General features: G+C 44.3%; 1 protein-coding gene across 2 annotated transcripts in view; it reads right to left on the bottom strand.

Moving 5' to 3' along the window:
* Positions 1-3,792: 3,792 nt before the first annotated feature.
* KANK2 (KN motif and ankyrin repeat domains 2) overlaps positions 3,793-23,688 on the bottom strand; it is a 191,455-nt gene continuing 171,559 nt past the window's right edge. For both annotated transcript variants that reach the window (XM_053717881.1, XM_053717882.1), the window contains exons 11-13: positions 8,980-9,180; positions 7,443-7,535; positions 3,793-6,997 (exon numbers count right to left, since the gene is read on the bottom strand). In XM_053717881.1, coding sequence (XP_053573856.1) covers positions 6,953-6,997; positions 7,443-7,535; positions 8,980-9,180 — 339 coding nt within the window. In that variant the 3' untranslated portion in view covers positions 3,793-6,952. The remainder of the gene's footprint in view (positions 6,998-7,442; positions 7,536-8,979; positions 9,181-23,688) is intronic.

Below are 23,688 nucleotides of genomic sequence, written 5' to 3'. Positions count from 1 at the left end.
TTACAGGTGACCAGCCATCTTGGAGCACATGTATTCTTGCACCCCATGGTGCTCATTTACAGATCAATGCCATTGGGCTAGGTTACAAATGGCACGCTAACTATACCCTGCACGGAATAACCAGTTTTGCTTGACTGTGCTACTATTAGGGTGCCACTTTAATACCAAGTCCATGGTAAAGCGTGTTAACCAGAAGAGTTAGCGAGGCCGACTTTTCTTGAGCGCTGCCTAGTGCAGAATTACGTGATGTTACTTTTTACGTTTACTGTCTGTGACGTGAGTCACCAAGATCTGAGGGCCTGTTATGGAACATTCTTTGGGCAGGAGGTACATGGGCTTAAGGATATCCAGAGACTGCATGGAAATGTGGAATTTTATATACTGGACACCCCATGTACTTTCATAACTCTGTCTTATGTCCATGTCACCCTGTATCCATAAATACAGGATGGGTACCGGGTGTAAGTGCCCCTTGTGGGAGCAATTGTGACTCTATAAACCAAGTGGGCATAAAGGACTTAATAGCTAATAAGAGCTGTTTTTATAATTTAAGATGTATTTTATTTACGTTTCAGATCTGATTGTGTCTCAGGAGTCTGTCTAGGTAAACTGATTGTGTTCCTGTGTGATTATGTTAACTAGACTGCCCAAAATCAGATTGTCTGAGTAAACTTTCTTCCCCAGTTAATTAACTTGATATGTTAATCTGTTTTACCTGTGAATAGACAATTATTAGAGGTTTGATGTATTGTTCATATGTTTGCTTTACTGTTTAACCAATTCCCTCTGTAACCTTAAGCTCTGTGACTCTGGAATGGCAGGCTGTATAAATATGTGTGCTGCTTTCAAATAAAGTGTTCATTTTTGTGTTCAGACAACTGAGTGTTGCCTAAGTTCTGTTCACCTATATAACTTTAGACTGCGGTCAAAGGGAGATACCAGGAGCTATTGCTCTGGATAAAGGGATGTCCAGGACAAAGGAAGTGTTCTGACGGAGGTACTCATTCGTGGTACCAGGCGGTCCGTCACATTTGGTGGCAAGCGCTGAGATTGATTCTTGTCCTACTGACAGATGAGGAGCAGCACTGTCACCCGCAGCTATGGAAGCGGAGCTCCTATGGCAAATGCAGCAAGTGCTGACCCACCTTGACAAACCTGTTTCTGCACAGGACAAGCTGGGTTAGAGGGATGTGCCATCTAGCTATCAGTCCCTAAGCAGCACTACAAAGATGCGCCAATGGCAGCCAGTGAAGGATCGCAGCCAGCCGATTATAGATGATGCAGAAGAAAATTTCCACAGCAGAGTGCGAAGAAGGTTGTCAATCTATGGAGCCAACCCATCTGAAGCAATAGTCCGGGTAACGAAGGCCGAGGTGGTGAAGCAGATCACCAGGTATCAGAATATTCAGACAGCTGAGATGCTGGGATCAGATACCTCTAAATGGGAAGTTCCGATATGGGACTTCGAGCGGCAGGTCAAAATCGCCCTTGCTGTTTTAGGAGGGCCAGTTCCAGAGGAGATGTGTCTGGAATGGAGAGCCCTGATTCGGCTAGAGATGTGGGAAGATGCAATGGAGAATTGGTATGGCTGCAGAGGCAAAGTCCTGCCCTCCCCAGAACAGCGCTTTGGGGACCAGGTGAACTTGCTGCTCTGCTTACTGAGAGGACAACCCACAGGTGAGGGCATAGCCGAACTGAAGTGTCTGGTGCAAAGAGAGGTCGAGCTCGAGGATCGGTACAGAGCGTTATATTGGTTTGCAGACAGGTGGCAGTCGAGGGCAGAAACGCACTATTCCCCGGAAGGTGTTGACTTTGGTGGCCCCGGCTTATTATGGGAAGCATTTGAGGAGAAAGTTGACTTTGGCAGTCCCGAGGGATATCGATTCTGGGACATTCAAAGCAAGAGGCAAGAGCTGTTACAGCCATCGGAAGCACTTGCCTTAGAGCCTGACTTGACATGGCTTATCTATCAGGAATGGTACCTTGAGGTGGATTACCTAGAACTGCTGGAAAGTGGTCCTTTACTTACTTCAGAGGCAGCGGATCTAGTGGACTTCATATCCACAGATGTTGGTCCGGTAGGTGTGGATGAGACAGTGGTCTCCCCATGTGGAGTGCAGGGATACGGGGTAGTTGGACCAGATCCCCAAACCTCTGGCATGGGGACCCTAGTCACCCTGTTATCTCCCCAGCTGGACCCAGAGATTGTGGATCTAAAGGTGTCAGATGCGGATTACCCAACAGAAGAACAGGGCAGAGTGTTGTTGGCCTCTGCCCACCCCTAACCGGCACCCCAGAAAACACGAATGACAAAACTCATGCTGGCAGAGGGACTGGAGGAGCATGCAGCAATCCCAGCGGAGGAGCTGGAATTGGGACAGAGAGATGTCGGCCTCTCTCTGCAAGCAATGGGAGATTCCTATCCAGTACAAGTGGATGGGACTACAGTCTCCACCTGTATTCGCCAGGGATGCTGGGCAGTTGGCCCAGATCCGCAACGGCATGTTGGAGTGAGCCCAGCCACCCTGTTGTCTCTCCAGCGACTGAAAGGACTCCAGGGAGAAGGGACAGTCGGCACTTCTCCCCAGCAGCGGGTATGTTCTATGAGAGAGGCAGAGGTCGGCCGGGTGAGTGATGCTCTGTTTGGGACAATTTGTTTGGGGTATTGTGTGGATACGGGCATTGGGGGAATGGATCTACGGACTAACTTCGAAGTCAACCCGTCTGGGGTCTCCTCCTTTGTTAGTCTCCTTCTGAAGGGGGAGATATGTGACGTGAGTCACCAAGATCTGAGGGCCTGTTATGGAACATTCTTTGGGCAGGAGGTACATGGGCTTAAGGATACCCAGAGACTGCATGGAAATGTGGAATTTTATATGCTGAACACCCCATGTACTTTCATAACTCTGTCTTATGTCCATGTCACCCTGTATACATAAATACAGGATGGGTACAGAGTGTGAGTACCCCTTGTGGGAGCAATTGTGACTCTATAAACCAAGTGGGCATAAAGGACTTAATAGCTAATAAGAGCTGTTTTTATATTTTAAGATGTATTTTATTTACGTTTCAGATCTGATTGTGTCTCAGGAGGCTGTCTGGGTATACTGATTGTGTTCCTGTGTGATTATGTTAACTAGACTGCCCAACATCAGATTGTCTGAGTAAACTTTCTTCCCCAGTTAATTAACTTGATTTGTTAATCTGTTTTACCTGTAAATAGACAATTGTTAGAGGTTTGATGTATTGTTCATATGTTTGCTTTACTGTTTAGCCAATTCCCTCTGTAACCTGAAGCTCTGTGACTCTGGAATGGCAGGCTGTATAAATATGTGTGCTGCTTTTAAATAAAGTGTTAATTTTTGTGTTCAGACAACTGAGTGTTGCCTCAGTTCTGTTCACCTATATAACTTTAGACTGCAGTCAAAGGGAGATACCAGGAGCTATTGCTCTGGATAAAGGGATGTCCAGGACAAAGGAAGTGTTCTGACGGAGGTACTCATTTGTGGTACCAGCCGGTCTCCGTCACACTGTCCCTTTAATATCAAGACATGAGTTCACCGTGAGTAAATTATTGTTATGAAGTTCAGAAAATTAATTTTCAGTTTATACTCAGCATCTTTATGTGAAACATTTATTATTAGAGAACAGCTTTTTTATATAATGAAGTGCATTAACAAAACTGATTCTGATATGTACATAGCAACTTGTTCATTATCAGTTTATAAGCAGTTATTAAAAAATACAGCTTGTTCATTACCAGCACAGTAAGAAAGACAAGACACAAAATGATATATTCTACATATAATGGTATATTTAATAAAATACAGGTAGTCATAGGGATCATTTCTATATATAAGTATGAATAACAAAAATATATATATTGCAGTGCTTGCATTCCAACCAATAATGGTAACTATTATTGCTGAATCATACGGAATGAGCTTAACTGGCTGGTATAAGAAGAAAAAGGGAGTTGCTCGGGGGTTAACCATCTTGTTTTGCTATTTTATTCTCTCCCTTTACATTACCCATTCTTTTATTTTTCTTCATAATCTTTCCTATTTCTTTTGTTTTCATAAGAAGCTAATTATAGCAGACTTTTAATATTACAATTTAAAATTGCAGTTGGTGTTATCACTTTTTTCTCACATTGTTAAATCTGATTCTTTTTTTTAATTTTACAATTGAATAATTAATTACAGTAACCAAGTAAACATTGTCCCATTTGTTATGGTTTTGCAAAAAAATACTTTGATTACAAAATTCATTAATTCCAATAAAATGGCCAACAAATAGAATTCTTCATAGAATCTCTATAGTTGAAAATGAAATGCTTGCTTACAGATTTTTTTTTAATTAGCATCAAGTCGCAGGCATAATTAAGTGCAACCAATTTCTCAAATAAGTGGTACATGATATATAATCTGGGCACCTGTTTCTCAACCTGTGGTACTTACCCATGAGGGCACCTGAAGCACTGGCAAGAGGTACTCCAGCACTGGCCCTTTATTATTGTTTGCCTTGGTGCAGCTAAAGGAAACATTCAATATATCACAGAAATTAATTATTCTCATTTCCACCCTCAAGCATCTTTAACGAGCCAATCTAGACAGGTCAGCTGCTCAATCTATGTGACTTATTCACCTGTTATCAGGTAGCAACATCTTTTTAAATCTGACTGTTTATAGACATTTGAGGACTGGAGTTGAGAAACACCAACATAAAATGTATCACAGGGAAAGTGCTTAACACTGTGAAAATGTGCAAAATATATAGGCACAGTGAAATATCACAAGGAAAATATGCCATGGTGAATTGTGCCAGGTAAAATGTTCTGTACCCAAGTATGCCACATTAAAATGAGCCTGAGCTGTGTATGTGATGACGTTAGATGCAGACATCTGGTAACATGAATATTACTTCCTTCAGTTTACATTTTCCCCCCTATCTAAGTGGCACAATATTAACCCTTTGCGCCATATGGACATAGGTACTGCATCACACAGTACTTTGCCCAGTGTACCCTGTTGTTGTAGTACCTACGTCCAACACTGTAGCACATGGTGCGGTCCTGAATGTCAGCTTAGACTGCAGCTAGGGCAGAAGGCATCTGCCTTCATATGGTAAGGGAGCTCTGATTGTTATCCCTTTACCATATGAAGTTAGATCACAGATACAGACAGTCTGCATTCATTTCCGTGGTGCTATGAGTGGTGAGGCAGGGAAGGAGGGTGGCAGCCCATAGCCAGAGGGGGGCAGGTTCCCTACGATACAGAAAAGAAGGGAGAGGGAAGGATGCTGCAAAGGGGCTTTTAAGAGGGGGCCCCTATACACAAGAGCTTCGAGGGGGAGGTAGGGAGGAGGAACCGCTACACAACAGAAAAGGTTTTTTTTTATTAATAAAATGTATAAATAAAGCATGTAAACTGGGTACTGGCAGACAGCTGTATCTAAGATGGCGGAGATCATTGTGGGTGGGGCGGTTAACAAGCTGTTATGGAGGGTTCAGGGAGGTGGGAGGATCCTACACTGCACAATATAAAAAATAAATAAAATGAATTTATAAAAAGCCCTAAAACGTAATACTGGCTGACTGTCTGCCAGTACCTAAGATGGTGGTGAAACATGTAGGGGAATTTCAGAAGTGTGGTGCGCAGCTACAATTAGCTGCCTTCTAATTACCAAAAAGCTATGGCACAGCCATGCATGTCTGCTATTTCTGAACTAAAGGGATCCCAGAGAAGCTTTTACAACCATTTGTGTTATTACCGTACAAGCGGTATGTAAGTAATTTCAGTGAGAAACTCAAAGTTTGTGAAAAAGTTAACGATTTTTTTATATGATTGCAGTTGATAGCAAAGTCGTTGGTATGAAATTTATCAAAATGGGCCTAGATTAATACCTTGGGTTGTCTACTTAAAAACCATATATACTTTTCATAGATAAATCAAGGAAACCAAGGTTCTATTTCTGTTTAAATGGAGTGATAGCAAAAACGTTAAAAATTCTCTTGCACTTTGGGCATGTTTTTCTCTTAAATTCCCGGTCCTGAAGAGGTTAAAGAGCTATATGTGTGCTGTGTGTGTTTTCTCTGTAAGTTGATTTTTTTGTTTTTGATGTAATATTTCCAAGTATTTGCTGAATTTGCATTCAGTGAAACCAAAGTTTAAAATAAATTCATGAAAACAGAAAACTATATCTGACACCAATTTGTCACAGACATTTTTTAAACGAATAATAATAACTGCATGTGGCAGCTGGGGTACTTGGGACAAAAACGTTATGCCTGTAGAGATACTAGTTTTTTCTTTATCATTGTCCACTCTTCATCATTCTCTTTCCATCAGTCGGTCTCAGAACTTTCAGTATCTTGCTCACCACTTCTCTCTTGCAGATGTTCTTCCATTGCCACTTGGTGTCCTATATGTCCCTTCTCTTTGTATCTCTCTTTATCTTCCATCATTCCTTTTATATGTCTTTACCCATTATCCTCCTGATTCTGTTTCTTTAACTGGGGTTTAAACCTTTTTTTTAAAACTTTCCGATCCCCTCTCATTTGTCTGCATGCATCCATAGCTTTTCTCTCTCTTTTGCGCTTTTACATTTTTACTTTGCTATTTTAGACATCAGTTCATTTATTTTTTCTCACATTTTCCATTCTTAAACATTCTTGGTTTTTTTTCCACATCAGATTTGTCTTTATAATCTCCATTTCGTACCATTATTTTGAAATATATTCATCTTCTTTTTCCAACGTTTGCAGATTTAACTCCCCCCACCACCCACCTCCCTCCCTCAATAGTGCTGAAGCTGGGTGTATAATCCTAGTGGTTTTGCAGTGCAGTATTCCAAGGGCAGCCACACAGCTCTGGACGGCATATAGAGTCTCTCCTCTTGCTATACTCTAGCTGAGTACTAAAGGGGAGCTCTAGCACCCAAATTCATCCTCTCATTGGGATTCATCAGTTGGGTTCTTGAGATTTTTTGTATTATTCTGAAAAAAGGTAAAATCATAAGTTACAAGTCCATAAAGGGAAATAGCTAACTATTGTCTGTGTCACCCTGTAAACCTGTAGTAAAGCTGCCCTATTAGCTCCCTCTTATTCTACTCTCAACAAAATGTGTCAATCTGTGATTTACTCTTTTTCCCCATTATCCTCTTCTGTCTTTGCTGCTGTCTAATTTTGTCATATGAATGATTAACACAATATCCTAAATTGTCACAGTTCACTTATACTGTATTTCTGTTCTTTTGTAAAAGGGCACAGCAGAATTACCCAGGACTTAATGACACTGGAGAGATGATAGAGACTGTTTTAGTATTAGTAATTCAAGGGGAATGCATCAGCAAAATAAGAGAAAGAATTCACATTCTATTGTTACTTCCTCTTCTGTATTAATGTTCAGTGGGAGGGATAGGAACTAAGCATGTTACTCACCGTATTGCAGGTCTGTGCATTATGAGTATAAAGTAGCATTGCTATGTCATTCTGTCCAGCTTCCAGCGCAATAGACAGAGCTGTGCTTCCATCCTAAAATATGAAAGTTTTGTATTGGTATACGCATGTATGTTTACATAACACACTATATAAATGCCAGGTGATTTTGTGTCTCTGAATAATGTTAAATTGGCATTGCCATCTGACACCTATTATATGGTTTCTCACAATGGAGCTACCTCTGTGGTTGGACAGAGATTAATATATGTGTATTTATACAGCTCCTCTCTATTTCAAACAGCACCAGACTAGGATTTTTTTTTTTTTTAAAACACAGCACTTGCATCAATGCCAGAATTTAAGTTCTCACTGAAGAAATTCCTGATTTCAGTTGTAGCTTAATGAAAATTCAAACCATAAACTAAATAAATACAAACTTGCCTGTAAAATAAAAATAAACCCTAAGATAGCTACAATGTAACTATTAGTTATTTTGTAGCTAGCTTAGGGTTTATTTTATAGGTAAGTATTTAGTTTTAAATAGGAATTATTTAGGTAATGATAGGAATTTGTATTTAGATTTATTTTAATTATATTTAAGTTAGGGGGTGTTAGGGTTAGACTTAGGTTTAGGGGTTAATAAATTTAGTATAGTAGTGGCGATGTTAGGGGCGGCAGATTAGGGGTTAATAATATTTAACTAGTGTTTGCGAGGCGGGAGTGCGGCGGTTTAGTGGTTAATATGTTTATTATAGTGGCGGCGATGTCTGGAGCGGCAGATTAGGGGTTAATAAATGTATTTTAGTGTTTGCGATGCGGGAGGGCCTCGGTTTAGGGGTTAATAGGTAATTTATGGGTGTTAGTGTACTTTTTAACACTTTAGTTATGAGTTTTGTGCTACAACTTTTGTAGTGTAAAACTCATAACTACTGACTTTAGATTGCGTTACGAATCTTGCGGGATAGGCTGTACTGCTCACTTTTTGGCCTCCCAGAAAAAGCTTGTAATACCGGTGCTATGGAAGTCCCATTAAAAAAAGACTTTACGCAAATTGCATAAGTTAATTTGCGGTACGGCCAAAAAAGTGTGCGGTGCCCCTAAACCTGCAAGGCTCGTAATACTAGCGGTAGTGAAAAAGCAGCGTTATGAGCCTTAACGCTGCTTTTTACTCATACCGCAAAACTCGTAATCTAGCCATTAGTCTTTATTGCAGTACTTTAAATATTATCTGCTACAGACTGTTTTTGTTTTGTACATGTATCTTGTATTTGATCTTTAGTGTATTATGTCTGTTCCTTTGGATTTTGACCTCAATAAAAAAAAATCTAAAATAAAAAAAGGAAACTGGTGAACAGTCTTTAGAAAATAGATGTATTTGCTTTCTGAAACATTCTTAAATAAAATAGATATTATTACTCAGCTTTAATGGTGTCTCAGCAATTGACTTGGAATCCTATACAACTTTAGCCTGACTTTAATACTTTGAATTCCTTAACTCTGCTGATAAATATCTGTGCACCCTGCTGTGGTTACTTACGTTATCTGTGAGTGCCACATCACATGATGGAACTGCAAGGAGCAGGGTAACAATGTCAGCATGTCCATGTTCACATGCACACATGAGCGCAGTAGACCCATCGTGATCCTGCACGTTCACATCTGCTCCACACTCCAACAAAGCACGTACCACGTCTAATCGCCCATGACTAACTGCCAGCATCAGAGCTGTCTGCCCAGCCTGAGGAGATAAAGCAAAGGGTTTCACAGACTGTACATGCGCTGGGTATTAATATCTCTTAGGTGGTATAGTACTGTCAATCCCTATAATAATGATATTGCCTGTGCTGCATTACTGAGGGGAAGGCTGGTATTGTCTGTACTGTATTACTACTGAGGGGAGGCTGGTATTATCTGTATAGTATTACTGAGGGGAGGCTGGTATATTCTATATTGTATTACTGAAGGGAAGCTGGTATATTCTGTACTGTATTACTGCTGAGGGGAGGCTGGTATTGTAGGTACTTTATTACTACTGAGGGGAGGCTGGTACTGTCTGTACTACTGTATTACTGAGTGAGGCTGGTACTGTCTGTACTACTGTATTACTGAGGGAGGCTGGTACTGTCTGTACTACTGTATTACTGAGGGAGGCTGGTATTGCCTGTGCTGTATTACTGCTGAGGGGAGGCTGGTATTGTATGTACTTTATTACTACTGAGGGGAGGCTGGTACTGTCTGTACTACTGTATTACTGAGGGAGGCTGGTACTGTCTGTAATACTGTATTACTGAGGGAGGCTGGTACTGTCTGTACTACTGTATTACTGAGGGAGGCTGGTATTGCCTGTACTGTATTACTGCTGAGGGGAGACTGGTATTGTATGTACTGTATTACTACTGAGGGGAGGCTAGTACTGTCTGTACTACTGTATTACTAAGGGGAGGCTGGTACTGTCTGTACTGTATTAATGAGGGAGGCTGGTATTGCCTGTACTGTATTACTGAGGAAGGCTGGTATTGCCTGTACTGTATTACAGAGGGAGGCTGGTATTGCCTGTGCTGTATTACTGAGGGAGGCTGGTATTGCCTATGCTGTATTACTGAGGGAGGCTCGTATTGCCTGTACTGTACTACTGAGGGAGGCTGGCATTGCCTGTAATGTATTACAGAGGGAGGCTGGTATTGCCTGTACTGTATTACTGAGGGAGGCTGGTATTGCCTGTGCTATATTACTGAGGGAGGCTGGTATTGCCTGTGCTGTATTAATGAGGGAGGCTGGTATTGCCTGAACTGTATTACTGAGAGAGGCTGATATTGCCTGTGCTGTATTACTGAGGGAGGCTGGTATTGTCTGTACTGTATTACTGAGGGAGGCTTGTATTGCCTGTACAGGTAGCCCTCAGTTTACGCCGGGGTTAGGTTCCAGAAGAAATGGTTGTAAATCGAAACCGTTGTAAATTGAAACCCGTTTTATAATGTAAGTCAATGGGAAGTGAGGGAGATAGGTTCCAGGCCTCTCTCAAAATTGTCATAAGTAACACCTAATACATTATTTTAAAGCTTTGAAATGAAGATTTGAAATGCTAAACAGCATTATAAACCTAATAAAATAACCACACAACACAAAATATATAATTAAACTAAGTTAAATGAACAAAAACATTTGCTAAACAGCATTATAAACCTAATAAAATAATCACACAACACAGACTTCACTTCCATTTTTCTGCAAACAGTTCTTTCTATGCATTCCAATCTGGACTGATTTATAGAGAGGAAGATCTTGTTCCTTTGAAATCTGCTCGATAGCTTGGGCCTGGTTAAACCGATTAATTTCAGCTTGCTTGGCTTTGCGGCATCACAAGCGGACAGCTCCACCTACTGGCTATTTTAATAAATGCACTGCTTCTCAATGCTTTTCAATAGCAGTCACATGACTGAAAAAAAGGTTGTTATTCTGAAACGGTGTAAATTGAACCGTTGTAAAACGAGGGCCACCTGTACTGTATTAATGAGGGAGGCTGGTATTGCCTGTGCTGTATTACTGAGGGAGGCTGGTATTGTCTGTGCTGTATTACTGAGGGAGGCTGGTATTGCCTGTACTGTATTAATGAGGGAGGCTGGTATTGCCTGTGCTGTATTACTGAGGGAGGCTGGTATTGTCTGTACTGTATTACTGAGGGAGGATGGTATTGCCTGTACTGTATTAATGAGGGAGGCTAGTATTGCCTGTACTGTATTACTGTGAGGCTGGTATTGCCTGTGCTGTATTACTGAGGGAGGCTGGTATTGCCTGTGCTGTATTACTGAGGGAGGCTGGTATTGCCTGTACTGTATTACTGAGGGAGGCTGGAATTGCCTGTACTGTATTAATGAGGGAGGCAAGTATTGCCTGTACTGTATTACTGAGGGAGGCTGGTATTGCCTATGCTCTATTACTGAGGGAGGCTGGTATTGCCTGTGCTGTATTACTGAGGGAGGCTGGTATTGCCTGTACTGTATTACTGAGGGAGGCTGGAATTGCCTGTACTGTATTACTGAGGGAGGCTGGTATTGCCTGTACTGTATTACTGAGGGAGGCTGGTATTGTCTGTACTGTATTACTGAGGGAGGCTGGTATTGCCTGTACTGTATTACTGAGGAAGGCTGGTATTGCCTGTACTGTATTACAGAGGGAGGCTGGTATTGCCTGTGCTGTATTACTGAGGGAGGCTGGTATTGTCGGTACTGTATTACTGAGGGAGGCTGGTATTGCCTGTACTGTATTAATGAGGGAGGCTGGTATTGCCTGTACTGCATTACTGAGAGAGGCTGGTATTGCCTGTGCTGTATTACTGAGGGAGGCTGGTATTGCCTATGCTGTATTACTGAGGGAGGCTGGTATTGCCAGTGCTGTATTACTGAGGGAGGCTGGTATTGCCTGTACTGTATTACTGAGGGAGGCTGGCATTGCCTGTACTGTATTACTGAGGGAGGCTGGTATTGCCTGGACTGTATTACTGAGGGAGGCTGGTATTGTCTGTACTGTATTACTGAGGGAGGCTGGTATTGCCTGTACTGTATTACTGAGGAAGGCTGGTATTGCCTGTACTGTATTACAGAGGGAGGCTGGTATTGCCTGTGCTGTATTACTGAGGGAGGCTGGTATTGCCTGTGCTGTATTACTGAGGGAGGCTGGTATTGCCTATGCTGTATTACTGAGGGAGGCTGGTATTGCCTGTACTGTATTACTGAGGGAGGCTGGCATTGCCTGTAATTTATTACAGAGGGAGGCTGGTATTGCCTGTACTGTATTACTGAGGGAGGCTGGTATTGCCTGTGCTATATTACTGAGGGAGGCTGGTATTGCCTGTGCTGTATTAATGAGGGAGGCTGGTATTGCCTGAACTGTATTACTGAGAGAGGCTGATATTGCCTGTGCTGTATTACTGAGGGAGGCTGGTATTGTCTGTACTGTATTACTGAGGGAGGCTGGTATTGCCTGTACTGTATTAATGAGGGAGGCTGGTATTGCCTGTGCTGTATTACTGAGGGAGGCTGGTATTGTCTGTACTGTATTACTGAGGGAGGCTGGTATTGCCTGTACTGTATTACTGAGAGAGGCTGGTATTGCCTGAGCTGTATTACTGAGGGAGGCTGGTATTGTCTGTACTGTATTACGGAGGGAGGCTGGTATTGCCTGTACTGTATTAATGAGGGAGGCTGGTATTGCCTGTACTGTATTACTGAGAGAGGCTGGTATTGCCTGTGCTGTATTACTGAGGGAGGCTGGTATTGCCTATGCTGTATTACTGAGGGAGGCTGGTATTGCCTGTGCTGTATTACTGAGGGAGGCTGGTATTGCCTGTACTGTATTACTGAGGGAGGCTGGTATTGCCTGTACTGTATTACTGAGGGAGGCTGGTATTGCCTGTACTGTATTACTGAGGGAGGCTGGTATTGTCTGTACTGTATTACTGAGGGAGGCTGGTATTGCATGTGCTGTATTACTGAGGGAGGCTGGTATTGCCTGTACTGTATTACTGAGAGAGGCTGGTATTGTCTGTACTGTATTACTGAGGGAGGCTGGTATTGCCTGTACTGTATTACTGAGGGAGGCTGGTATTGTCTGTACTGTATTACTGAGGGAGGCTGGTATTGCATGTGCTGTATTACTGAGGGAGGCTGGTATTGCCTGTGCTGTATTACTGAGAGAGGCTGGTATTGCCTGTACTGTATTACTGAGAGAGGCTGGTATTGCCTGTTCTGTATTACTGAGAGAGGCTGGTATTGTCTGTACTGTATTACTGAGGGAGGCTAGTATTGCCTGTACTGTATTACTGAGAGAGGCTGGTATTGCCTGTACTGTATTACTGAGAGAGGCTGGTATTGTCTGTACTGTATTACTGAGGGAGGCTGGTATTGTCTGTACTGTATTACTGAGGGAGGCTGGTATTGCCTGTACTGTATTACTGAGGGAGGCTGGTATTGCCTGTGCTGTATTACTGAGGGAGGCTGGTATTGCCTGTGCTGTATTACTGAGGGAGGCTGGTATTGCCTGTGCTGTATTACTGAGGGAGGCTGGTATTGCCTGAACTGTATTACTGAGGAAGGCTGGTATTGCCTGAACTGTATTACTGAGGAAGGCTGGTATTGCCTGAACTGTATTACTGAGGAAGGCTGGTATTGCCTGTACTGTATTACTGAGGGGAGGCTGGTATTGTCTGTACTGTATTACTGAGGGAGGCTGGTATTGACTGTACTGTATTACTGAGGGAGGCTGGTATTGCCTGAACTGTATTACTGAGGGGAGACTGGTATTGTCTATTCAGTATTACTGATAAGAGGCTGGTATAATCTGTATATTAGTACTGAGGTGAGGTTGGTAATATCTGTTCAGTATTACTGATTGGAGGCTGGTATTATCTGCATTGTATTACTGAGGGGAGGCTGGTATTGCCTGTGCTGTATTACTGAGGGAGGCTGGTATTGTCTGTACTGTATTACTGAGAGAGGCTGGTATTGCCTGTACTGTATTACTGAGAGAGGCTGGTATTGTCTGTACTGTATTACTGAGGGAGGCTGGTATTGTCTGTACTGTATTACTGAGAGAGGCTGGTATTGCCTGTACTGTATTACTGAGAGAGGCTGGTATTGTCTGTACTGTATTACTGAGGGAGGCTGGTATTGTCTGTACTGTATTACTGAGGGAGGCTGGTATTGTCTGTACTGTATTACTGAGGAAGGCTGGTATTGCCTGTACTGTATTACTGAGAGAGGCTGGTATTGCCTGCACTGTATTACTGAGAGAGGCTGGTATTGTCTGTACTGTATTACTGAGGGAGGCTGGTATTGCCTGTACTGTATTACTGAGAGAGGCTGGTATTACCTGTACTGTATTACTGAGAGAGGCTGGTATTGTCTGTACTGTATTACTGAGGGAGGCTGGTATTGCCTGTACTGTATTACTGAGAGAGGCTGGTATTGCCTGTACTGTATTACTGAGGGAGGCTGGTATTGCCTGTGCTGTATTACTGAGGGAGGCTGGTATTGCCGCTGTATACTGAGGGAGGCTGGTATTGCCTATGCTGTATTACTGAGGGAGGCTGGTATTGCCTGTGCTGTATTACTGAGGGAGGCTGGTATTGCCTGTACTGTATTACTGAGGGAGGCTGGTATTGTCTGTACTTTATTACTGAGGGAGGCTGGTATTGTCTGTACTGTATTACTGAGGAAGGCTGGTATTGCCTGTACTGTATTACAGAGGGAGGCTGGTATTGCCTGTGCTGTATTACTGAGGGAGGCTGGTATTGCCTGTGCTGTATTACTTAGGGAGGCTGGTATTGCCTATGCTGTATTACTGAGGGAGGCTGGTATTGCCTGTACTGTATTACTGAGGAAGGCTGGTATTGCCTGTACTGTATTACTGAGGGGAGGCTGGTATTGCCTGTACTGTATTACTGAGGGAGGCTGGTATTGTCTGTACTGTATTACTGAGGGAGGCTGGTATTGCCTGTACTGTATTACTGAGAGAGGTTGGTATTGTCTGTACTGTATAACTGAGGGAGGCTGGTATTGTCTGTACTGTATTACTGAGGGAGGCTGGTATTGTCTGTACTGTATTACTGAGGGAGGCTGGTATTGCCTGTACTGTATTACTGAGAGAGGCTGGTATTGCCAGCACTGTATTACTGAGAGAGGCTGGTATTGTCTGTACTGTATTACTGAGGGAGGCTGGTATTGCCTGTACTGTATTACTGAGAGAGGCTGGTATTACCTGTACTGTATTACTGAGAGAGGCTGGTATTGTCTGTACTGTATTACTGAGGGAGGCTGGTATTGCCTGTACTGTATTACTGATAGAGGCTGGTATTGCCTGTACAGTATTACTGAGGGAGGCTGGTATTGCCTGTGCTGTATTACTGAGGGAGGTTGGTATTGCCGCTGTATTACTGAGGGAGGCTGGTATTGCCGCTGTATTACTGAGGGAGGCTGGTATTGCCTGTGCTGTATTACTGAGGGAGGCTGGTATTGCCTGTACTGTATTACTGAGGGAGGCTGGTATTGCCTGTACTGTATTACTGAGGGAGGCTGGTATTGTCTGTACTTTATTACTGAGGGAGGCTGGTATTGCCTGTACTGTATTACTGAGGAAGGCTGGTATTGCCTGTACTGTATTACAGAGGGAGGCTGGTATTGCCTGTGCTGTATTACTGAGGGAGGCTGGTATTGCCTGTGCTGTATTACTTAGGGAGGCTGGTATTGCCTATGCTGTATTACTGAGGGAGGCTGGTATTGCCTGTACTGTATTACTGAGGAAGGCTGGTATTGCCTGTACTGTATTACTGAGGGGAGGCTGGTATTGCCTGTACTGTATTACTGAAGGAGGCTGGTATTGTCTGTACTGTATTACTGAGGGAGGCTGGTATTGCCTGTACTGTATTACAGAGGGAGGCTGGTATTGCCTGTGCTGTATTACTGAGGGAGGCTGGTATTGCCTGTGCTGTATTACTGAGGGAGGCTGGTATTGCCTGTACTGTATTACTGAGGGAGGCTGGTATTGCCTGTGCTGTATTACTGAGGGAGGCTGGTATTGCCTGTACTGTATTACTGAGGGAGGCTGGAATTGCCTGTACTGTATTACTGAGGGAGGCTGGTATTGCCTGTACTGTATTACTGAGGGAGGCTGGTATTGTCTGTACTGTATTACTGAGGGAGGCTGGTATTGCCTGTACTGTATTACTGAGGAAGGCTGGTATTGCCTGTACTGTATTACAGAGGGAGGCTGGTATTGCCTGTGCTGTATTACTGAGGGAGGCTGGTATTGTCGGTACTGTATTACTGAGGGAGGCTGGTATTGCCTGTACTGTATTAATGAGGGAGGCTGGTATTGCCTGTACTGCATTACTGAGAGAGGCTGGTATTGCCTGTGCTGTATTACTGAGGGAGGCTGGTATTGCCTATGCTGTATTACTGAGGGAGGCTGGTATTGCCAGTGCTGTATTACTGAGGGAGGCTGGTATTGCCTGTACTGTATTACTGAGGGAGGCTGGCATTGCCTGTACTGTATTACTGAGGGAGGCTGGTATTGCCTGTACTGTATTACTGAGGGAGGCTGGTATTGTCTGTACTGTATTACTGAGGGAGGCTGGTATTGCCTGTACTGTATTACTGAGGAAGGCTGGTATTGCCTGTACTGTATTACAGAGGGAGGCTGGTATTGCCTGTGCTGTATTACTGAGGGAGGCTGGTATTGCCTGTGCTGTATTACTGAGGGAGGCTGGTATTGCCTATGCTGTATTACTGAGGGAGGCTGGTATTGCCTGTACTGTATTACTGAGGGAGGCTGGCATTGCCTGTAATTTATTACAGAGGGAGGCTGGTATTGCCTGTACTGTATTACTGAGGGAGGCTGGTATTGCCTGTGCTATATTACTGAGGGAGGCTGGTATTGCCTGTGCTGTATTAATGAGGGAGGCTGGTATTGCCTGAACTGTATTACTGAGAGAGGCTGATATTGCCTGTGCTGTATTACTGAGGGAGGCTGGTATTGTCTGTACTGTATTACTGAGGGAGGCTGGTATTGCCTGTACTGTATTAATGAGGGAGGCTGGTATTGCCTGTGCTGTATTACTGAGGGAGGCTGGTATTGTCTGTACTGTATTACTGAGGGAGGCTGGTATTGCCTGTACTGTATTACTGAGAGAGGCTGGTATTGCCTGAGCTGTATTACTGAGGGAGGCTGGTATTGTCTGTACTGTATTACGGAGGGAGGCTGGTATTGCCTGTACTGTATTAATGAGGGAGGCTGGTATTGCCTGTACTGTATTACTGAGAGAGGCTGGTATTGCCTGTGCTGTATTACTGAGGGAGGCTGGTATTGCCTATGCTGTATTACTGAGGGAGGCTGGTATTGCCTGTGCTGTATTACTGAGGGAGGCTGGTATTGCCTGTACTGTATTACTGAGGGAGGCTGGTATTGCCTGTACTGTATTACTGAGGGAGGCTGGTATTGCCTGTACTGTATTACTGAGGGAGGCTGGTATTGTCTGTACTGTATTACTGAGGGAGGCTGGTATTGCATGTGCTGTATTACTGAGGGAGGCTGGTATTGCCTGTACTGTATTACTGAGAGAGGCTGGTATTGTCTGTACTGTATTACTGAGGGAGGCTGGTATTGCCTGTACTGTATTACTGAGGGAGGCTGGTATTGTCTGTACTGTATTACTGAGGGAGGCTGGTATTGCATGTGCTGTATTACTGAGGGAGGCTGGTATTGCCTGTGCTGTATTACTGAGGGAGGCTGGTATTGCCTGTACTGTATTACTGAGAGAGGCTGGTATTGCCTGTTCTGTATTACTGAGAGAGGCTGGTATTGTCTGTACTGTATTACTGAGGGAGGCTAGTATTGCCTGTACTGTATTACTGAGAGAGGCTGGTATTGCCTGTACTGTATTACTGAGAGAGGCTGGTATTGTCTGTACTGTATTACTGAGGGAGGCTGGTATTGTCTGTACTGTATTACTGAGGGAGGCTGGTATTGCCTGTACTGTATTACTGAGGGAGGCTGGTATTGCCTGTGCTGTATTACTGAGGGAGGCTGGTATTGCCTGTGCTGTATTACTGAGGGAGGCTGGTATTGCCTGTGCTGTATTACTGAGGGAGGCTGGTATTGCCTGAACTGTATTACTGAGGAAGGCTGGTATTGCCTGAACTGTATTACTGAGGAAGGCTGGTATTGCCTGAACTGTATTACTGAGGAAGGCTGGTATTGCCTGTACTGTATTACTGAGGGGAGGCTGGTATTGTCTGTACTGTATTACTGAGGGAGGCTGGTATTGACTGTACTGTATTACTGAGGGAGGCTGGTATTGCCTGAACTGTATTACTGAGGGGAGACTGGTATTGTCTATTCAGTATTACTGATAAGAGGCTGGTATAATCTGTATATTAGTACTGAGGTGAGGTTGGTAATATCTGTTCAGTATTACTGATTGGAGGCTGGTATTATCTGCATTGTATTACTGAGGGGAGGCTGGTATTGCCTGTGCTGTATTACTGAGGGAGGCTGGTATTGTCTGTACTGTATTACTGAGAGAGGCTGGTATTGCCTGTACTGTATTACTGAGAGAGGCTGGTATTGTCTGTACTGTATTACTGAGGGAGGCTGGTATTGTCTGTACTGTATTACTGAGAGAGGCTGGTATTGCCTGTACTGTATTACTGAGAGAGGCTGGTATTGTCTGTACTGTATTACTGAGGGAGGCTGGTATTGTCTGTACTGTATTACTGAGGGAGGCTGGTATTGTCTGTACTGTATTACTGAGGAAGGCTGGTATTGCCTGTACTGTATTACTGAGAGAGGCTGGTATTGCCTGCACTGTATTACTGAGAGAGGCTGGTATTGTCTGTACTGTATTACTGAGGGAGGCTGGTATTGCCTGTACTGTATTACTGAGAGAGGTTGGTATTACCTGTACTGTATTACTGAGAGAGGCTGGTATTGTCTGTACTGTATTACTGAGGGAGGCTGGTATTGCCTGTACTGTATTACTGAGAGAGGCTGGTATTGCCTGTACTGTATTACTGAGGGAGGCTGGTATTGCCTGTGCTGTATTACTGAGGGAGGCTGGTATTGCCGCTGTATACTGAGGGAGGCTGGTATTGCCTATGCTGTATTACTGAGGGAGGCTGGTATTGCCTGTGCTGTATTACTGAGGGAGGCTGGTATTGCCTGTACTGTATTACTGAGGGAGGCTGGTATTGTCTGTACTTTATTACTGAGGGAGGCTGGTATTGTCTGTACTGTATTACTGAGGGAGGCTGGTATTGCCTGTACTGTATTACTGAGGGAGGCTGGTATTGCCTGTGCTGTATTACTGAGGGAGGCTGGTATTGCCTGTGCTGTATTACTTAGGGAGGCTGGTATTGCCTATGCTGTATTACTGAGGGAGGCTGGTATTGCCTGTACTGTATTACTGAGGAAGGCTGGTATTGCCTGTACTGTATTACTGAGGGGAGGCTGGTATTGCCTGTACTGTATTACTGAGGGAGGCTGGTATTGTCTGTACTGTATTACTGAGGGAGGCTGGTATTGCCTGTACTGTATTACTGAGAGAGGTTGGTATTGTCTGTACTGTATAACTGAGGGAGGCTGGTATTGTCTGTACTGTATTACTGAGGGAGGCTGGTATTGTCTGTACTGTATTACTGAGGGAGGCTGGTATTGCCTGTACTGTATTACTGAGAGAGGCTGGTATTGCCAGCACTGTATTACTGAGAGAGGCTGGTATTGTCTGTACTGTATTACTGAGGGAGGCTGGTATTGCCTGTACTGTATTACTGAGAGAGGCTGGTATTACCTGTACTGTATTACTGAGAGAGGCTGGTATTGTCTGTACTGTATTACTGAGGGAGGCTGGTATTGCCTGTACTGTATTACTGATAGAGGCTGGTATTGCCTGTACAGTATTACTGAGGGAGGCTGGTATTGCCTGTGCTGTATTACTGAGGGAGGTTGGTATTGCCGCTGTATTACTGAGGGAGGCTGGTATTGCCGCTGTATTACTGAGGGAGGCTGGTATTGCCTGTACTGTATTACTGAGGGAGGCTGGTATTGCCTGTACTGTATTACTGAGGGAGGCTGGTATTGCCTGTACTGTATTACTGAGGGAGGCTGGTATTGTCTGTACTTTATTACTGAGGGAGGCTGGTATTGCCTGTACTGTATTACTGAGGAAGGCTGGTATTGCCTGTACTGTATTACAGAGGGAGGCTGGTATTGCCTGTGCTGTATTACTGAGGGAGGCTGGTATTGCCTGTGCTGTATTACTTAGGGAGGCTGGTATTGCCTATGCTGTATTACTGAGGGAGGCTGGTATTGCCTGTACTGTATTACTGAGGAAGGCTGGTATTGCCTGTACTGTATTACTGAGGGGAGGCTGGTATTGCCTGTACTGTATTACTGAAGGAGGCTGGTATTGTCTGTACTGTATTACTGAGGGAGGCTGGTATTGCCTGTACTGTATTACAGAGGGAGGCTGGTATTGCCTGTGCTGTATTACTGAGGGAGGCTGGTATTGCCTGTGCTGTATTACTGAGGGAGGCTGGTATTGCCTGTACTGTATTACTGAGGGAGGCTGGTAATGCCTGTGCTGTATTACTGAGGGAGGCTGGTATTGCCTGTGCTGTATTACTGAGGGAGGCTGGTATCGCCGCTGTATTACTGAGGGAGGCTGGTATTGCCTGTACTGTATTACTGAGGGAGGCTGGTATTCCCTGTACTGTATTACTGAGGGAGGCTGGTATTGCCTGTACTGTATTACTGAGGAAGGCTGGTATTGCCTGTACTGTGTTACAGAGGGAGGCTGGTATTGCCTGTGCTGTATTACTGAGGGAGGCTGGTATTGCCTGTGCTGTATTACTGAGGGAGGCTGGTATTGCCTATGCTGTATTACTAAGGGAGGCTGGTATTGCCTGTACTGTATTACTGAGGAAGGCTGGTATTGCCTGTACTGTATTACTGAGGGGAGGCTGGTATTGCCTGAACTGTATTACTGAGGGAGGCTGGTATTGTCTGTACTGTATTACTGAGGGAGGCTGGTATTGTCTGTACTGTATTACAGAGGGAGGCTGGTATTGCCTGTGCTGTATTACTGAGGGAGGCTGGTATTGCCTGTGCTGTATTACTGAGGGAGGCTGGTATTGCCTATGCTGAATTACTCAGGAAGGCTGGTATTGCCTGAACTGTATTACTGAGGAAAGCTGGTATTGCCTGTACTGTATTACTGAGGGGAGGCTGGTATTGCCTGAACTGTATTACTGAGGGAGGCTGGTATTGTCTGTACTGTATTACTGAGGGAGGCTGGTGTTGCCTGTGCTGTATTACTGAGGGGAGGCTGGTATTGCCTGTACTGTATTACTGAGGGAGGCTGGTATTGCCTGTGCTGTATTACTGAGGAAGGCTGGTATTGCCTGTACTGTATTACAGAGGGAGGCTGGTATTGCCTGTGCTGTATTACTGAGGGAGGCTGGTATTGCCTGTGCTGTATTACTGAGGGAGGCTGGTATTGCCTATGCTGTATTACTAAGGGAGGCTGGTATTGCCTGTACTGTATTACTGAGGAAGGCTGGTATTGCCTGTACTGTATTACTGAGGGGAGGCTGGTATTGCCTGAACTGTATTACTGAGGGAGGCTGGTATTGTCTGTACTGTATTACTGAGGGAGGCTGGTATTGCCTGTGCTGTATTACTGAGGGAGGCTGGTATTGCCTGTGCTGTATTACTGAGGGAGGCTGGTATTGCCTATGCTGTATTACTGAGGGAGGCTGGTATTGCCTGTGCTGTATTACTGAGGGAGGCTGGTATTGCCTGTACTGTATTACTGAGGGAGGCTGGTATTGCCTGTACTGTATTACTGAGGGAGGCTGGTATTGTCTGTACTTTATTACTGAGGGAGGCTGGTATTGCCTGTACTGTATTACTGAGGAAGGCTGGTATTGCCTGTACTGTATTACTGAGGGAGGCTGGTATTGCCTGTACTGTATTACAGAGGGAGGCTGGTATTGCCTGTGCTGTATTGCATGTGCTTGTTAACCCTGTGCAATAAAAGTTTTTAATTCATTTTAATATAACTTGAGCCTGGAGTTTGAATACAAGCACACCACTACCAGACAGTCTAACATACAGGACAGCCACTGTTTCCAAGAAAGTGCCGGAGAGAGCCAGCTGGTCAGCTCTGAGTGCCAGCCCGCTTCCACAAGCACACTGGTGTGCTGTGCCAAAGTGTGAGTACCCTGTGCATACAATATTTGGAGTTTATGCCGAATTGTACCGATTGATACACACATTTGTGCGCCTCTCTTCTTTTTTTCACCATGGTATTGCCTATGCTGTATTACTGAGGAAGGCTGGTATTGCCTGAACTGTATTACTGAGGAAAGCTGGTATTGCCTGTACTGTATTACTGAGGGGAGGCTGGTATTGCCTGAACTGTATAACTGAGGGAGGCTGGTATTGCCTGTACTGTATTACTGAGGGAGGCTGGTGTTGCCTGTGCTGTATTACTGAGGGGAGGCTGGTATTGCCTGTACTGTATTACTGAGGGAGGCTGGTATTGACTGTACTGTATTACTGAGGGAGGCTGGTATTGCCTGAACTGTATTACTGAGGGGAGACTGGTATTGTCTATTCAGTATTACTGATCAGAGGCTGGTATAATCTGTATATTAGTACTGAGGCGAGGTTGGTAATATCTGTTCAGTATTACTAATTGGAGGCTGGTATTATCTGTATTGTATTACTGAGGGGAGGCTGGTATTGCCTGTGCTGTATTACTGAGGGAGGCTGGTATTGTCTGTACTGTATTACTGAGAGAGGCTGGTATTGCCTGTACTGTATTACTGAGAGAGGCTGGTATTGTCTGTACTGTATTACTGAGGGAGGCTGGTATTGTCTGTACTGTATTACTGAGAGAGGCTGGTATTGCCTGTACTGTATTACTGAGAGAGGCTGGTATTGTCTGTACTGTATTACTGAGGGAGGCTGGTATTGTCTGTACTGTATTACTGAGGGAGGCTGGTATTGTCTGTACTGTATTACTGAGGAAGGCTGGTATTGCCTGTACTGTATTACTGAGAGAGGCTGGTATTGCCTGCACTGTATTACTGAGAGAGGCTGGTATTGTCTGTACTGTATTACTGAGGGAGGCTGGTATTGCCTTTACTGTATTACTGAGAGAGGCTGGTATTACCTGTACTGTATTACTGAGAGAGGCTGGTATTGTCTGTACTGTATTACTGAGGGAGGCTGGTATTGCCTGTACTGTATTACTGAGAGAGGCTGGTATTGCCTGTACTGTATTACTGAGGGAGGCTGGTATTGCCTGTGCTGTATTACTGAGGGAGGCTGGTATTGCCGCTGTATTACTGAGGGAAGCTGGTATTGCCTATGCTGTATTACTGAGGGAGGCTGGTATTGCCTGTGCTGTATTACTGAGGGAGGCTGGTATTGCCTGTACTGTATTACTGAGGGAGGCTGGTATTGCCTGTACTGTATTACTGAGGGAGGCTGGTATTGCCTGTACTGTATTACTGAGGGAGGCTGGTATTGTCTGTACTTTATTACTGAGGGAGGCTGGTATTGTCTGTACTGTATTACTGAGGAAGGCTGGTATTGCCTGTGCTGTATTACTGAGGGAGGCTGGTATTGCCTGTACTGTATTACTGAGGGAGGCTGGTATTGCCTGTACTGTATTACTGAGGGAGGC

Source organism: Bombina bombina, chromosome 6 (assembly GCF_027579735.1).
Source record: "Bombina bombina isolate aBomBom1 chromosome 6, aBomBom1.pri, whole genome shotgun sequence".
Lineage (NCBI taxonomy): Eukaryota > Metazoa > Chordata > Amphibia > Anura > Bombinatoridae > Bombina > Bombina bombina.
The sequence above is the reverse complement of the archived record's forward strand: the minus strand, read 5'-3'. Positions and strand labels throughout refer to the sequence as shown.